This window comes from Myotis nattereri (assembly GCF_964212035.1).
Source record: "Myotis nattereri genome assembly, chromosome: 17".
NCBI classification, from domain to species: Eukaryota; Metazoa; Chordata; class Mammalia; order Chiroptera; family Vespertilionidae; genus Myotis; species Myotis nattereri.
In genome coordinates, this window is record NC_138092.1 from 14367191 (window position 1) to 14385956 (window position 18766).

Genomic DNA, 18766 nt, shown 5'->3' on the forward strand with positions numbered 1-18766 from the left:
CTCTCTCTCTCTCTCTCTCTCTCTCTCTCTCTCTCTCTCTGTCTCTCTCTGTCTCTGTCAAAATCAATAAAACGTATCCTTAATGAGGATTAAAAAAAGTAATTTCGTAGAAGTTCATGATCAAGGTGGTCAATTTTCATGTTACAAGAATATGTGGTATTAGGTTTATTTTAGTCCCCTAGAGCAGGGAAAGTAATTTTATTCTTATTTTACAGATGAGGAAACAGATTTAAATATGTTAGTTGACATCCAGAATCATACTGGAAGAGCCAGGACTTGATCTGTGTTTTATGGGTTTATATCTGCCTCTTTCTTCTTCATAGGAAATTTTTATTTATTAGCTTAGCCAGTATATGCTCTGTCTAGATAAAGTAACCCATGAAACTCAGAGTAATATTCTCCAAGTTATATTTTTTTATGTTGTTGACAAGCAGTTGTGTCCAGGCAGTTGGACACGTTCTCAATACTTTTTTCTTCATTCATCAGATACATATCTCTGCAGGAAAAAAATGATGTTGATAAAGGTTAGGTTCCCAGGGTGAGACAAAACAAAACAAAACAAAACAAAAAACTAACCCAACAAGTAATGTATATTTTTTAGCAGGATTTCTTGTTTGTTCATTCATTGGAACATTATAGTATTTCAGCTATAGTTTTTTAAGCTATAATTTAGATTTTGTGGGTCAGCATAGGGACCTGAAAATACTTCTAGAGGAATATGCATTTTAGGTTACAATCAATTTAAGAAAGATAATTTTGGAATATAATCTATTTGAAAATTGGAGACAGTCTATACAGATTCACTTTGGATTAGGGCTACTGGAAATACAAATAAAGATAGAAATGCTACCTTACATTGAAAGGTTGGTGAGGATTAAATGAAATAACTAACACAGTGCTTATTTCAGTAGTTGATAGTAGATTCTCAAAAAATGATAGCTCTTTTCTCTCTCCCTTTCACCCATATTACTTATCCTTAATGATTACAAACAGTACTTAATATTATCTCTATTCTGTCTCCTGACTAGGACAAAATGAGATTAACATCAAACTGCTAGCCAGTGTGTTGTCAAAAGCCTTTCAAGGCTCTTAGCTGCCTGTGTTAAATAGTCCATCCACTGTTAGACTATTAACTCACTATTAGACTGTTAACCGTGAGTAGTTTAATATTCCTATTTCTCTTTGGCATTCTCAGTCAGGAAAAATGTCCATGTGTGTTCCTTCTGAGTTTCTTCTTCTTTTCCCACCTTGAGGCAAAATGAAAAGAGGAAGCATAAATCGTATATTGGTGTTAGACATTATATTTTAAAACATCATGATTTTAACAAATATTTATTTTATCACATACTGTGTCCCAGCACGGCTCTAGAAATATGGGACATGCAGTGAATGAAGCCATCAAATAAAACACCTCAATAATTTCTTCCCCTGGTGGCGTTCACATTCTACATTAACTATTTCCCTATATAATGACTGTAACAATATCTGGCTTCATATGCTTTTGCTTTTTTCAACACTTTTTTTAGTTCTAATTCAGACCTATCAGGCCACAGTTATAAAGGTATACACAAGTCAATTTAGGTATTGTATTTAGGTATGTAGGAGTACCGAGAGTGGGTAACCTGTGCTCTGTTCGTAATGCTCCCCTAACTGAATGTGCAGCCTTGGGCAAGCTACTATTCCAATAATGTGTAAAATTAAAATATACGATTGGAGTGTCTCTAAAAAATTTCGGTGATTCTAAAGTTTTTTATACCTTAAAAAAGGTAGCTTCTCTGTAGAATGTGTTCTTGTTCTAATGATATTGTCACCCCAGTGAGGATCCAGAATTCCAGCCGTGCTCTTTATAAGTTAAAACTATATCACCTATATCAACTACACTGAATGAGAAGCAAGGAGACTAGGTAAGAGGACTGCTGATAAGCCAAAATCCTTACACCTTTGCAGTTTCTCTACTTCAGTATTTCCACTTAAAAATTTCTCATCCTTTTTTTTTTTTTAAATATATTTTATTGATTTTTTACAGAGAGGAAGAGAGAGAGATAGAGAGTTAGAAACATCGATCAGCTGCCTCCTGCACATCCCCCACCGGGGAAGTGCCCTCAACCCAGGCACATGCCCTTGACCGGAACCGAACCCGGGACCCTTCAGTCCGAAGGCCGACGCTCTAGCCACTGAGCAAACCGGTTTTGGCAAAATTTCTCATCCTTGATGTAGATAAGGATTTACCACAAAATATGATCATGCAGTATTCTCCTTTATGATAAATACCCCAAATCCTCGATATTTTTATTGATTTCAGAGAGAGGAAGGGAGAGGGAGAGAGAGATAGAAACATCAGTGAGAATTATCAATTGGCTGCCTCCAGCATGGCCTATACTGGGGATCAAGCCCCCAACGTGGGCACATAATCTGACCAGGAATCTACCTGTGACATTCTGGTTCATAGGTTGACACTCAACCATGAGCATGCCAGTTGGGCATACTTATCTTTATTTTTAAAAGAAATTTGATTTTAAAATAATCTTAAAAATCTTAAATAGTAAAAAGGAAAATGAAGCAGATAAAGACAAAAGATTCTTTTCAAAATATTTTTTGGCCTTAAAATTTTTTTTAAAAAATTTAATCTAGATAAAACCAAGTTTATTAATGCAAATGAATAGAACAACTGGAGTGATTAAGTCGGCTTAAAAATCCAATTATAAAAATATGAACAATTTCATTAAAATATGGGTAGAGGAATGAAATAGACATTTTTCCAAAAAAGGCATACAAATGGCCAACAGGTCCATGAAAAGATGCTTAACATCTTTAATCATCAGGGACATGCGAATCAAAACCACAATGAGCCATTCCATCACACCTGTTAAAATGACTAACATCAAAAAGACAGGAGACAGCATGTGTTGGCCTGGATGTGCAGAAAAGGGAACCTTGTGCAGTGATAGTGGGAATGTAAGCAGGATATTGAAGACATATCCTCACAGTTTTATTGCAGTATTATTCAAATAGCCAAGATGTGGGACAAATCTGTGGGTCCATCAATGGATGACTGGATAAGGAAGATACACATACATATATACCCCCCCCCCCCACACACACACACATACACACATACACACAGCGGAGTATTACTCTTGAGAAAAGGAAAATTTGCCATTTGTGACAATATAGATGGACCTTGAGGGCATTATGCTAAGTGAGATAAATCAGAGAAAGAATACTGTATAATGCCACTTCTGTGTGGAATGCAAAAAAGCTGAACTCGTAGAAACAGAGTAGAATGATGGTTACCTGGGGTTGGGTGTGGGTAATTGGGGAAGTGTTACAGTGCACAGCCTTGCAACTAGAAGATGAATAAGTTCATTAGCACAATACAGTGAGTTATGAATAATACTGTACTACATACCTAAAATGCTAAGAGACTGAATGGTAAATGTTCTCTACACAAAAAAGGAATGGCAATGTGATGGATAGAAGTATGAGCTAATGCTAAGGTTGTAATCATACTGCACTATAAATGTATAAAATCAACAAGTTGTGTACCTTAAACTTTCACAGTGTTATATGTTAACTATTTTGCAATAAAAAAACCAAAGTCTTTGTGATTTCTTACTTTAATAAGCCAATTAACTAGGGAAAATATTTAGATTTCAAAATTGTAGAGTATGAGTGCTATATAAATTTAATGAAATATTAATTATCTAAGTTGGTATTTTTATTCTCTTAATTTGTTACTGAAATTTAACTTTGGCTGATACTTTGCCAATCAATTTAGGTGTTCACCAATTAATAGGACAGCTAATATCACATAGGCCTTTTAAAAAAATTGTTTGGTGGTACATTTGCCTAATGATGAACTGGATTGAATAGGTTTTGGTGATGAATTATTAGATGGTGAATTAGTTCTGATCATATATGTAAATGTCTGATAGATTCTGATAAATTTAAATCTAACCTCAATTTGAACTTTCATTTTTAAATTTGTTACATAATTACTGAATCTTATTCTTTTCCAAAAAAAGAAAAAAGAAAAGAAAAACCATTCAGTCATTTTTCAAAGATGTAGCTTAAACATTGCCAAATGATAATTACTTTGTAGTAATTGCATAAAAAACTTACTGAGCTATCTTGGAAATAATTTTTTTTTTATTAGAAAGGATAAGGAAAAAGATAACTAAAAAGTTAGCTTCTTGTAATATAAATCTTAATGTATTTTTCAACTAAAATAATGTATTTTCACAGTATTGATGTATGCATGACGTATTAAAGAAATTAGGAGCCCTAACTGGTTTGGCTCAGCGGATAGAGCGTCGGCCTGCAGACTGAAGGGTCCCAGGTTCGATTCCGGTCAAGGGCATGTACTTTGGTTGCGGGCACATCCCCAGTAGGGGGTGTGCAGGAGGCAGCTGATCGATGTTTCTCTCTCATCGATGTTTCTAATTCTCTATCCCTCTCCATTCCTCTCTGTAAAAAATCAATAAAATATATTTAAAAAAAAATAAAAAAAAATTAGGAAACCATTTGGCTCTGCAAAGAACTAGAAAACAATGTGGCAGACGCTAAATTTGATTCTAAATTCTGGCAGCGGAAAATTATCAAATAGATAAAGAACATATGTTCATTTACTTGGTAGAGCATTTTAATAAAAATAGGTCAAAATAATTGGTAGAAAAGAAGTGCTAATTCATAGAGCATAATAAACAAAGACCCCCTTTTTAAAAACAAAAAACAAAAACTACAGTGAAGTTGTAGTTGCATATAAAGTTCTAGTTCTCTGATAGCCCCAGAGAACACACATACTAGCACAGTTCCATGCCTTTCTGCTCTCATGCCTGAGGCAGCCAAAAGCCATGAACCTTTTTTCCTTTCTGGCATAGCACGCTATTTTATGTTGGCCTTGCTTGCTCTTGTGTGCCTGTGTCTGCTTTCCCTTCTGGCTCTGGCTCCATTTAGCCTCCTGCTTTAGGTTCTGCTTGTTTTCCTGGCTCAAGCTGTGTTTATCTTCCATTCTCCGCTTCCTTTGTCAGCTCAGTGGGTCTCACACCTCCTGCCTCTCTGGCCACTTAACGGTCATTTCCTTTTCTCTGCTCAATATTTATGCTTGCCTTCTGGCCCTAATAATCCCTCCTCTTCCGATTTACTCTTCTTTGTACTCCTTTACACACAGAATTATGATATGAAACCTACAGGTTGACCTAATATACATCGGCATATATATAAAGGCACCTCACGTTTGACTATTTTTTAAAAATCTTTATTGTTGAGATTATTACTGATGTTCCTCTTTTTCCCCTCATTGTTCACCTCTATCCATTCCCGCCCCAGGCCTTCGCCACCCTATTGTCTGTGTCCATAGGTAATGTATATGCATATAAGATCTTTGTTTAATCTCTTCCCACCTCTTCACCCCCTTCCCTCTGTTCCATTTCCATGCCTCTGATTCTATTTTATTCACCGGTTTATTCTGTTCATTAGATTTCTTATTCGTTTATTTTGATTTTTAGATTCAATTGTTGATAGATATGTATTTGTTGCCATTTTCTTGTTCATATTTCTGATCTTTTTCTTTTTCTTCTTCCTCTTAAAGAATACCCTTCAACATTTCATATAATATTGATTTGGTGGTGATGAACTCCTTTAGCTTTTTCTTGTCAATGAAGCTCTTTATCTGACCTTCAATTCTAAATGATATCTTTGCTGGGTAGAGTAATCTTGGTTATAGGTCCTTGCTATTCATCACTTTGAATATTTCTTTCCACTCCCTTCTGGCCTGCATAGTTTCTGTTGAGAAGTCAGCTGACATTTGTATGGGCATTCCCTTTTCTCTTGCTGCTATTAAGATTCTCTCTTTATATTTAGCCCTTGGCATTTTAATTATGATGTGTCTTGTTGTGGTCCTCTTTGAGTTCCTTTTGTTTGGGACTCTCTGTGCTTCCTGGACTTGTAAGTCTATTTCTTCGGCCAGGTAGAGGAAATTTTCTGTCATTATTTCTTCAAATGGTTTTCAATATCTTGCTCTCTCTCTTCTTCTGGCACCCCCATAATGTGAATGTTGGTACACTTGAAGTTTTCCAAGAGGCTCCTTATACTGTCTTCATATTTTTGGATTCTTTTTTCTCTTTGCTCTTCTGGTTGGGTGTTTTTTGCTTCTTCATATTTTAAATTGTTAATTTGATTCTCAGAATTCTCTACTGTTGAATCTCTGTATATTATTCTTTATTTCAGTCAGTGTATGCTTAATTTCTGATTGGTCCTTTTCCGTTGTTTTGGAGGTTTCTAGAAGATTCTTGAGTAACCTTATAACTGTGGTTTTGAACTCTATATCCAGTAGTTTGCTTTCTTTCATTTCTTTCATTTGTGACATGTTTCTTTGTCTCTGCATTTTGGCTGCTTCCCTGTGTTTGTTTCTATGTATTAGGTAGAGCTTGTATGTCTCTTTGAGTTGGTAGAGTGACCTTGTGTAGTAGGTGTTCTATAGGGCCCAGTGGCTCAGCCTCCCCAGTCACCTGAGCTGGGAGCTCTAGGTGCTCCCCTTTGTGGGCTCTGAGCACAATCTTGTTGTAGTTGAGACTTGCTTGCTATTGGTGTTCACTGGGAGGAATTGACCTCCAGGCAAATTGGCTGTGAGGACCAGCTGTGACTACAGTGGGAGAACTGGGGTGTAGGAGATACCCCTATGGAGTAGGACTTGCTTCAGTGGGGCTTTGGTGCTCACTGAGTCTTCCCCTTGAGTGTGTTGCTTCCCCTAGAGTTGTAATCTGGTATGGTCTGACACTGACCACTGGGTACACTGGCTCTTGGATCTCCAGGGAGGTGCAAAGTCAGCCATTGCCTGGGGTCAGCCAGCAGGAGCTCCAGAGAGATCTGAAGATTTCTCCTCTTTTTATCAGGTTTGGAAGTGCCCAGATGAGGCCCAGCTATGAAGCAAGGCAGGCTGGTGCTGGTGCCGGGTCTTGGGCCTTTTATTGATAGGTTTGGGGCTCCCTGACCCAGCTGCAGCTTGTTGAGAGATTTTAACCTGAGCAGGGAAAGGCCATTTATATGCAAAAGCTGCTGTCCACAGCTTGGGTGGGGTTGTAAATTGGATGAGGCGGGATCTCAGGGAATCACCAGGGTGGAGCTAACAGAAAGCTGCCAGTCAGCCCTTGGACGGGAGAGATCCCAGCATAGGAACAATGATCCCTGCGAGAACCTTTATCTGGGACAAAGACGCCCCCCAGTTCATGCCCTCATGCCAGACAATCCAGTTCCTCCTCATATGTGTCTGTGTCCCCCAGAGCCTCGCCCTGGTGCTGGAGCTCAGAGGAAGCAGGACCTTGTAAGTTCAGTTTGAGCACCAGCCTTTTAAGGGGAACAGCTGGGTCTCCAGCAGCCTCTGTGTCACTGAGCCTCAATCTGCAATGGTTTTAACAGCCTGTAGTTCTTACTGCTCATAGGGACTTTTTTCCCCCAGCTCTGGGACCCTGAGCTAAAGGTCTGGTGTGCGGCTGAGACCCCTTGCTCCTCTGGGCGGCCTCTGCAGAGGTGATCTTCCTCCAGATTAAAAAAGCAGCCCATGTGGGTGCCAGACCAGCCCGTATCGCCCCTCTGCACCTCCTCCCCATCTCAGTGTGCTTTCTTCTTTACTTCTCTGCTTGTAGGACTTCCATTTAGCCACCTTTCCAGTGGTTCTGGATGATGGCTGTTCTGTATTTTAGTTGTAATTCTGATGTGGTCGTGGGAGGCAGCGAGTACAGGCGTTTACCTATGCCACCATCTTCCTTTCTCTGTTTTTTGCTTTTAAAATTTTTTTATTTTTAAGCCATTTTATCTCTCATTAAAACTGTGATCTTGGAGATATAATTTAAACCATATGAACTTTAGTTCTCAATATGTTAGATTGGGCTGTATTCGAAATAAATCCATCTTTGTACATTGTGAAGATTAAATGAATTAATGTAAGGGATAGCATTTTATAAACTTTAAGGTACTTTTTTACTTACATAAAGAATTCTTTCAACTTCTATGCTATATGACTATAGTCTTCCATTGTTATTTAAAATTGCATTTATCAGTATCCAATATAATTGGATTCCTTTTTTTCTTGATTTGTAGGAATTCTTTGAATAGTCTAGATCAGTGGTTCTTAACCTTCCTTAATGCCATGACCCTTTAATACAGTTCCTCATGTTTTGGTGACCCCAACCATAAAATTATTGTCATTGCTACTTCATAACTGTAATTTTGTTACTGTTATGAATCGTAATGTAAATATCTGATATGCAGGATGTATTTTCATTGTTACAAATTAAACATAATTAAAACATAGTGATTAATCACAAAAACAATATGTAATTATATATGTGTTTTCCGATGGTCTTAGGCGACCCCTGTGAAAGGGTCGTTCAACCCCCAAAGGGGTCGCGACCCACAGGTTGAGAACCTCTGGTCTAGACATTAAACCTTTTTAATTTTGCAGAATCTTCTCCCACTGTGTTACCTATCTATCTGTTATGATAGGTGCCCTATATTGTCTTTCATTAAACAGACATTTTTAATTTTTTTTTTTTAAATATATTTTATTGATTTTTTACAGAGAGGAAGGGAGAGAGATAGAGAGTTAGAAACATTGACCAGCTGCCTCCTGCACATCTCCCACTGGGGATGTGCCCGCAACCCAGGCACATGCCCTTGACCGGAATCGAACCCGGGACCCTTGAGTCCGCAGGCCGACGCTCTATCCACTGAGCCAAACCGGTTTCGGCGACATTTTTAATTTTAATGTAGTCAGATGCACACTTTTTTTTAACCTCCATGTGATGTTAGAAATCTTTCTTTCTCTTTTTTCATTTTTTTTTAAATTAGTTAAGGTATTACAAATGTGTCCTCATCCCCCCCATTAACCCCCAACCTCCCCCTCCCCGCCCGCACAAGAAATCTTTCTTCATTCCAAGATTTCAATAAGATGTTTTTCTTTATTTTCTTATGTTAGCTTTATCTTTCACATTTAGTACTTTGAGTTTTCTTTCTTTCTTTCTTTTTTTTTTTACAGTGTGAAGCAGGGTTTGTCAAGCTACAACACACAGTTCATATCTGTCTCAAATCTGGCCGAATTTTTGTACAGCTTGTGAGCTACGATTGGTTTGATAATTTTAAATGGTTAAAAAAGGCAGAGAATAACAATACTTTGTGATATGAAAGTCAGTTTTCGTTATTTATAAATAAAGCTATTGGAACTCAGCCATGTTTATTTGTTTATGTATTGTCTATGGCTGGTTGTTTTTGTGCTAAAATGACAGAGTTGAATAGTTGCAACAGAGACTAAATAGCCTGAAAAGTATAAAATATTTATTAGATGGCCCTTTACAGAAATAAAAATTCTGAACCCTGATGTTAAGTAAGAATATAATTTCACGTTTCTATGAATTAGTTTCTATGATAACATCAACCAAACATCCCTTTTTTTTCCTTCCTCTGATTTGTGAAACAACCTCTTTGAGTTTTTTTTGTTTGAACCACTATGGCTTTGTAAGTTTCAGTCATTTAAACTACAGGGGTTCTTAGAAGCTGATTTTTGCAATTAGCCTTAACTTTGTCTATTCCAGTGACGGCGAACCTTTTGAGCTCGGCGTGTCAGCATTTTGAAAAACCCTAACGTAACTCTGGTGCTGTGTCACATATAGAATTTTTTTGACATTTGCAACCATAGTAAAACAAAGACTTATATTTTTGATATTTATTTTATATATTTAAATGCCATTTAACAAAGAAAAATCAACCAAAAAAATGAGTGGCGTGTCCCCTCTGACACGCGTGTCGTAGGCTCGCCATCACTGGTCTGTATTGCCTTGATCATTTTGCAGAATCTCCTCCCGCTGTGTTACCTGCCCATCAATCTGTTATGGTAGGTGCCCTGTATCTGTGTATGATTATTTTAGGCTCTGAGAAAACTCCTTCTTATGCCCTTGTGCACGATGTTTATTTAATCTGGCTGGAGGTAGAGGTCCAAATTTGGTGACCTCCTCTATCTAGTTTCTTCTTTTTCTTCTTCTTTATTTTAAGATAGAAAAGCACCTCTGGTTTAATATTCGTGACTGCCACAAAGACGTGAATCAACATTTATCAAGAGCCCATTATGGGCCACTCATTGCACTATGTGTTTTTATAACATTCCAAACATATAGGAAAGTTTAGAGAGTAATACAACATATGCCATGTATTTTCATCCGTTACTTCTTTTAATCCTAACAACCACTCTATGAGGTGGAAATGAAAATAAAATGGTTACATACCTTGCAAAACAGTGAACATTGGGGCTAGCAGTACTCAAACCCTAGTCTGCTTGACCTCAAAGCCTGTACTATTCCATATACAATTAATTTGGGAGATCATGTTGTGCTTTCTTCTTTTTTTTTAAAAATATATTTTATTGAATTTTTACAGAGAGGAAGAGAGAGAGATAGAGAGTTAGAAACATCGATGAGAGAGAAACATCAATCAGCTGCCTCCTGCACATCCCCCACTGGGGAAGTGCCCACAACCCAGGTACATGCCCTTGACCGGAATCGAACCCGGGACCTTTCAGTCCGCAGGCGGACGCTCTATCCACTGAGCCAAACCGGTTTCGGCGATGTTGTGCTTTCTTAACCTCCAGTATGTCAAATCAAATCCCTCATCCTCACTTTCTTTGAGAGTGTCTTGAAGATGGAATATGGATAGTGTCTTTCTTTATTCCTTTGACTAGTACGTTTTTTTTTCTGAAAGCCTCATTATTTTGAGTTCTCTCATATGTTGTGACAGCAGGTTTCTTTGTCAACCATCCTGTTCAGAATAAATAGCCTGTGCTGTGCCAGCATGATTTATTGCTGCTACTTCCTTTCTTTATGTTTTGAGTAATTTTGTCATAAGAGGATATAAAGTGTTTTAGACATGTGCAAATGCCTGCGTGACGAAAGCAGTTCACCTGGCTGCTTGGCCAGCTGCCTGTGGACGGTGCTCCATTTTGGTAGCAGAGAAGAGAAGATAGAACAAATTAGGTTTCTCAAACAAGATCCATACACCCAATGCCATCAGCATTTCTCCTCTAATGACACCCATAGAGAACTGCCAAAAGATCATAGGATCAGAGAACATAGACATAAGGGTTATTTCTATTCTTTGAGCAACTCTGAGTTATTGTGACGAGGGCAGAAAGAACTTGTATAGCTGAATAGGGTGTTGCTTATTGTAAATCCCTTTTTTGGGACTTTGAAAATGGATTTTTTTTTAAAAAATTTTTTTATTTTAATTTTTTTGAAAATGGATTTTATATCTATATGTGAAAGATTCTTTAATCTTTAAACTGCCTATAAGCATGGAGTACACTGGGTGGTTTCTTCTTTTTTAAATCAGATGGTATCTTAAAAATATTTTACATATTTAATTATGAGAAACTGCAATTACATTACAGAAAATTTGGAAAATACAGGAAGAATAAAATCACCCACAATCTTGCCACTCTGATAGATATACTAATAATATTTTGATGCATTTTTTAATCTTTTGCATTACAAATAACAACTTAGAGCTAATCTCCAGATATCGTAACATCTCTTCTGGTTGAGGACTATATGATTTATAGTGATGATGCCAAGGAATTTCAAAATGTGCATGCTTATGCCCTTGAATATATTTATTTAATCAGATATAGATGCCTTTCTAAGGTGGATTGATTTTGTTGCCTTGTCCATTGAACTGTTAATTTTTGGAAGCTACTATGGAAAACTAGTTTCATGATTTACTTGGTTTTCTCAGTTGTAAAAAGTAGTGACCCTCTCCTTTGTGAGCAATTTTTATATTTTTACAAAATATATTATCTCGTAGGTCTTTAGAAATTAATAGTAGTTCAAAAAATGCCTGATGCTATGGCAATTCATATTTTTTTGATTTCTTATATCCAGACATTAAGTATGTCATTTGTTTTATTTTTTTAAATAAACAGTTTTTACAAAGTAGATAATACTAAATTATTAAAATATTTGATCACCCTTACACTATATACAACATAGGACAAAAGTAGGCTTATAGTTGTAGGTGAAACACAGAGTTTATTCTTGTATTATTATTTATTAATTACTGTATTATTTTCTTATTTATTTATTTATTTATTTATAAATTGAATTTCTTGGGGTGACATTGGTTCATTCAATTGTATAGGCTTCAGGTGTACAGCTATATAATCCTTCATTTGTGGATGGGTGTTTTCCTTCGCCCACATTGAAGGTGAGTGGGGCATGTGATTGGGTAGTCGTCACCCTACTTGGCTTGTTTGATTTTGGTCAAACCCAGTTGGGTAGGCTCTGGTAAAATAGTCTCCCTTGACGACTCCGGGATTGTTAGGAGAGTAGAGAGCCCTGGGAGTATTTCAAAGAGGTCACTTCCCTTCTGCCTGCTGGATGCTGGAGGAGATTTTTATGTGTAGGGCTCTTGGAGGTAAAATTTATGGACGTGCCCAAGACTGAGTTACCTTGGAGTTTTAAAAGTTCCATCTCGTTTACAAGTCTATGGCCATCAGGCAATTACAGTTAAAAGTGTCCCTGCAGATACTGGCTTCAGGCGTGGCCTTCTGTTCCTGGGCCTGTATTCTTGGTCAGTTGTGATTCCCTGCTCGTCTGTTTCTCTAGTTTTCAGGGCAGCACTTTGCCCTGTGAACCTACATTCTTATGGCTTTAAGAATTACTGATTTTCAGTTTGTTCACCTTTTTTTTTTTTTCTTGTAAGGATAGGAGTAAAGATTTCCAAAGTCTTCATATATCAGACTGGAAACTGGACATCTCATACTTTTTTTGAAATGCAGAAATGTATAGAAGTTCATTGCTAATAATGTTAGTGTATTGTCAAAGAAATATATAATTACTTTTTCATATTACCAGTTCTTATTATCTCAATATGAATTTTAACTATGGTCAGATACTTTGAGGTTTGATTTTATCTAAAATGTTGGTAAAACGGAGAATAATTTTATACTTGTGATTGTATTTAAAGACAGGATAAATATAGTGCCATATTATGATACATATTTGGGAAGCTGATACACATGTTCACATATCTTATAAATAGATATTTTATAAATCCCAGAAATAATTCCTGAATTAAAATTTTTACATCTATTAATTTTTTTCAAGTAAAGATTTGGAATGGGAAACTGATTTGTAGATTAATATCTTTTTATGATAAAAACTTTTGTCATTAATTAAGAACAACATGATTCCTTTCAGAGTACCACTCAGGATTTTTAAAAAATACATATTTCTAATTTATACATTTATTTCAATATTTGTTTTTAACATACATATTATTTGGTGAAGGGTAATCTTGAATTGTTCTCTAGTTTGATGAGCTGGTATGATAATCTTTCTTTGTCATTTGTTTTAAAATATTAAGAAATTTTTTGTTTTATTCTCAAAGAAATACGATGATAACTTTTCTAGATAGAATCCAATGTCACTAGTTTGCTTGTTTGCTAAACATGACATTTAGTGTTAAATATAAACTTTTATACTAATTAATTATATAATTATGTACATACTAAATGATATGGCTTTAGCTTTAGGCTAAACTATATTTTATTGATTTTTTATAGAGAGGAAGGGAGAGAGATAGAGCGTTAGAAACATCGATGAGAGAGAAACATCGATCAGCTGCCTCCCGCACATCTCCTACTGGGGATGTGCCCGCAACCCAGGTACATGCCCTTGACCGGAATCGAACCTGGGACCTTTCAGTCCGCAGGCCGATGCTCTATCCACTGAGCCAAACCGGTTTCGGCAACCTGTTACACTTTTTGAAGTATATGCAGATTACAGGGGATTTTTTTTTGTCAATATAGAGATATATAATTTACCAGTTATATTTATTTATTGGGATATTAAGGTGTATAAGGGTATACCTTTTCATTATTGCTTATAGCATTAAAAATAAGAACACACTGGAAAAGAAAATCAATATGATTTAAAGAGAATTTAATTAAGAGTATTAATATAACTTCCTAAAGAAAGTCCTCGCCATTGGTGTCCAGTTTTAGTTACCAATTCTTCGTCTTTCTTTGGGAAAGTGAAAGATAATCAACTCACAATTGAGTCCTAGGTTTGCCTCTCAGGACCAGTCCTAAGCAGAGTGTGGGAAGCCACATTTCAGAGGCATCACTGCACTTGTGTCTGATCTTTCTCTACCCTTTAAACAGCCAGTGCTATTTCAGTGAAGCACTGAGTTGATTATGGTTGAAATGCATTTTTAGTTTGTTACAGTTATATGAATAATTTACTTTAGCTTATGAATATTTTAAATTTAATATATGTACTTATTTTAGTAGCTATGTTTAGGTAGATTGGATACATTCCCCTCTCCTCCAGTTCCTTTAACTGACCCTTTAAGCAGTAAATACAGTCATTTGTAAGGCTTTAAAAATACATTTATAGAACCTCACGTTTTATTTAAAATTTTATGCCTTCAATTTACATTAATGAAGAAATTTTAAAAATAAAGAGGAAATCCATTTACCTTCAGTAAAGCAAATGTAACTGTGTTTAATGTGGTACCTTAAAATAATTATTTTAAAAGCATCAATATCAATAAAATATGCAGAAAACGTGAGGGCTAAATCATGAAATCATTTAGAACAGCAGTGGAGTTTTAATATTAGTCCTCTATTAAGAACAAATGCTTCAACTTCTGTGTTATTTTTTTTTTTTCGGTGCCAAATTAATTCAAATGGGTGATTCCAGTGTTTGGCAAAGCACTAAGCTTTTCCATGTAACAAACCTCAGTTTCCATTTTTTTTATACGACCACAAACCTGTAGATAGAAATGTCTGCCTAGTACAGTGCACTCAGTTGCGCAAACTTATCTTTTTAGGGCCAAAGAAGAGCACAAGCCCCAGCCGACACAGTAAGTAAATGTACTAAGAGTGCAGTGGGCTTGACTTCTGTACCTTTGCCATATCTGCTTCCGGCACCCTGGATGGTATTAGCTTACACTAATACTGGAGAGGCTGCAGCTGGCGTGTCTTCTGCTTCCCGACTCTCTGGCTGGTAAGACAGCTGCCTGCAGTTTCTTACTTCATCCACACACTGACTGGATGTAGTAGTTTTTCGCTGCCTGCTTGTGGTCTGGTTCAGTGTTCGAACTTTAATTTCCCTACCTTCCGACTGCCTGGGTGCTAGCTGGAGCTCCCATGTCCATTGGCTGTAGCTTCTGTGCCTGTGTATTTTTTATTCTGATGGGTAAGAAAGCATTTGACCTACCTTGTTATTCCTTTGGTTATTCAGTCACACTATTTGCTTATTTAAACAGGTGGTTTCCCTTTAGTGGGATCACTGAACTGGTAAATAACGTGCTTCAGCCCCAGCAAAAACAACAAAATGAAAAGGAGCCCCAGACGTAAGTAAGCTGATCTGCATAGACTAAATATTATCTCTGATAGTGTAACATACTAAAGAGTCTATATTAAAATACTGCCCTTGGAATATTATCCCATAGAAATGAAAATTGTTAGGTTATGAGTCTGGTACTTTGTCCTTTAATTATCCCATAGGAATCTAAAAAGAATACAAGGCTAATTTATAGGGAAGTAAAAACAAGGAGGTAACTCACCCCCCAGCTTTAGTGTAAATAATGTGAAATGTATTTATCCAACAAAATATCTTTTTCTAATCATGCAATATATTTCAAAGTATGTTTTTCCCCCCGAGAGGACATTAAGAGTTATTAATTCCCAAAGGCAATCTGTGGTCAAATAGTTTCGGAAAGATTCTTTTAAAAAAGATTAAGCAGTTTTCTTTATTGTGTAACGTCTTCGTTTTTAAATGTGCTCCAAAGGCGTTAGAACATACGGTGTTTACTAACTTACTTGACTGCCGAGTCCTCTTTTCATTGAACATTTCAAATTACGTTGTACCATAATTTGGGAAAGCAACAGTTTATTCTCACATTGACCTGAAACATTAAAAAAGGTCCATTCCATTCATTTTATTTATTCTTTGAGAAGTTGTTCACACTTATGTCTTTTTAACTTTGTACAAATCATTATTTCTGTTGTGAATGTGAGAAAGACTGCACATATTTAAATTCCAGTCTCCCCATGAAAACATCCATTTTACTCAGAAATGCTCTTACCACCCGGCCTCTGCACTTTTTAAAGTAGGAGTTTTTACCGAGAAGACGGTTTGGTTGTAGGAATGGGCAGATTGAAAAGGACATGAACTTGAGAAGAGAATGAGCATGCCTCCAGGAGCCCTAAGATGAAATAGAAAAACATTCACTTTTTGCATATAAATGCAAACTAGAAGATATACGTCTTTTTGTCTAGTTATCTCCTCATCCATTTTATGTTACCTTGTATGCATTTTATTTAAAATTATGTTACTTTTTCAGTTTCAATTGAAGTAAAACTATGTTGTGAATTAAAAATATGTTGTAAAACTAATAGTTGGTATGTAGTTCTAAAATCAGAACTGTTGCTGTATATAAGCTAGTTGAAGTCCAGACCGGGTATCTAACAGAATGCCTGATGTAATAGGAACTCAAAATAAATATTTCCTTACAACTGATTTACATGTTTTATCTTTTTATGATATAATAATAACGGAGACTTATTTGTAAAATATAGAATGCTTCTCTTTCAAGTGGCAACTCAGAGACCTAAGCTGCTTCCCATCTTGTTCATAAGCCAGCTGAAACACATACCCCCAGGGTTGCTGCATCAGAGGAAGAGAGAGAATGGAGTACTCACACTTACTAGTTGTATAAAGCAGGAAGTGACATAAGCCACTTTTGGTCACAGATCATTGCCCAAAACTTGTCATGAGGCTCTTAAATAACTGCAAGGACATCTAAAAAGTCTTTCCATGTGCTCATGAAGAGTGGCGACTGCATGTAACGAGCACTAGTAACATCTATTACAGTTATTTTACATTTGGTTCTCATTTATTGCAATGAGATGGAAATTTCAGGATGCCAAAAGATGAAGATTTGCCAAAAGAATGCTGCTAGAGCAAGGGTAACTCCAATATCAGCCCTGACTCCTGGTACTGACGTTTCTACTGAAACTGTTGTAATGACTTGGCATCAAAGTCTAATTTTATAAGACGGAAGATTAGGTTTAATAATATGAAGAACATTTGAATACATAAGTGTCTTTCAGAAGGAAGGAAATTTGTTGGATTTTTTTCAGGGATCACGTGTTAAATTTTGTCGGGGATTACAGGGAGGCTTACATTCTCTTAGGTAACAGTGAAAGACTAATAGATTAAAAATGTGATAGCAGTGAACATATAGTTAGGGCATACTGAGAAACCATTAGTGATCATAAGATGTGTCAGAGGCCAGTAAAAAAAGAGGAACTGTAAACAATAATTTTTAAAAGGAGAAGCAGAGCTATCAGAAAGCATTCTTCTGTTCTTAGGTGGAAGCTGTCTCCTTTGGTTTGTCATCTGCTTGACACAAGAGTCATTTCATTGGTTAGCTGTTTCTCTCCAAAGAGCATTAGCTTTAGCGGATTCTTAGGACACTCCTATTTACACTCTCCTGATGAAGCGGATTTCCAACAGTCTAGGCAAAATTGTTTGTGTCTTTTTAGTGGTGAAACATGAATTTGAGGGTCAACATTTGGAGGCTTTCAATGACGTGCTAATTGTTATCATGGCGTTGCTGTCTTTTTCATTAAGACTCTGGGCAGTTTTTTTCTCCCATCTTTTCCAGAAGACTAAATATTTAGGTTTTTGGTCATAGCTTTGGAAAGAGTGCTTGTACCGGTTGGTGATAAGATTGGGTGTTTCATGGATTTCTTTCTGTACTTAATCATGTTAACTTGTAATAGAGCTGAGTCTAGGATCAGAGGTAAAAATTTTAAATGCATGGGAAGCCTATTACCACATTGTTTTCGGGTAGTTTTTATCGCACGCTAACAGGTGGCGCGGGCCATTTTTGCTAATTTTTTGCGCAAATGGCAACGTTCAGTAAAATTACGATAACTTTAGTTTACGTATTTATACGTTATCCGCATTCTACCGCTAGTCTATAAAAAAGTATTAATACGTGTCCTGCGCTCTACTACACTGGTAGAACGTATAAATACGTAAAACGTGTAAACACGTTTCCCGCCTACAGTGTGTTATTAATTCACTAGAGGCCTGGTGCACGACATTCGTGCATGGGGCGGGGGAGGGGGGGTCTCTCAGCCCGGCCTGCACGCTTTAGCAGTCTGGGAGCCCTCAGGGGATGTCTGACTGCGGCTTAGGCCCACTCCTAAGTTGCAGTCGGACATCCTTAGTGCTGTCGTGGAGGCGGGAGAGGCTCCCGCCACTGCTGCTGCTAGCGAGCGCAGCCCAGCCCCCCAGCTTGTGGCTGAGCGGCGGGGGAGGGGGACACCGACCACCTCAGGGGGCAGCTCCTGCACTGAGTGTCTGCCCCCTGATGGTCAGTGTGCGTCATAGCAACTGATCATTCTGCATATTACCCTTTTATTATATAGGATAAGGGAGAGTTGATGGATCTCCAAAGGGTTGATTTTATTGTTTTGAAGGCTAATGGCATGGAAACTGAAGGGTCTTTGAGACTGTTGTTAATTTAATTTTACTTAAAAAGTTCTACTTTTTCTTTTTCTGAAGATTGAGAATGATATGGACAAAAATGTTTTATTATAAGCTATGTGTTTCTTGTTGGTGCTTGCTGGTCCAATCAGTTGATAATGCAGTTGTGAAACAAGTTATAAAACCCAAGTACTATATATTCTGGAATATACGTAGCT

The 18766-nt window shown here is 36.9% G+C and overlaps 1 protein-coding gene across 12 annotated transcripts in view; it reads left to right on the forward strand.

Moving 5' to 3' along the window:
- The window catches only part of RIMS2 (regulating synaptic membrane exocytosis 2), a gene marked incomplete at its 5' end in the record, with an annotated part of 342653 nt that overhangs the window by 30399 nt on the left and 293488 nt on the right, over positions 1-18766 (forward strand). For 5 of the 12 annotated variants that reach the window (XM_081111199.1, XM_081111200.1, XM_081111198.1 and 2 more), the window contains 2 exons: positions 14875-14907; positions 15313-15399. The exons of the other annotated variants lie outside the window; for them this stretch is intronic. In XM_081111199.1, coding sequence (XP_080967325.1) covers positions 14875-14907; positions 15313-15399 — 120 coding nt within the window. The remainder of the gene's footprint in view (positions 1-14874; positions 14908-15312; positions 15400-18766) is intronic. 12 annotated transcript variants of the gene reach the window in all.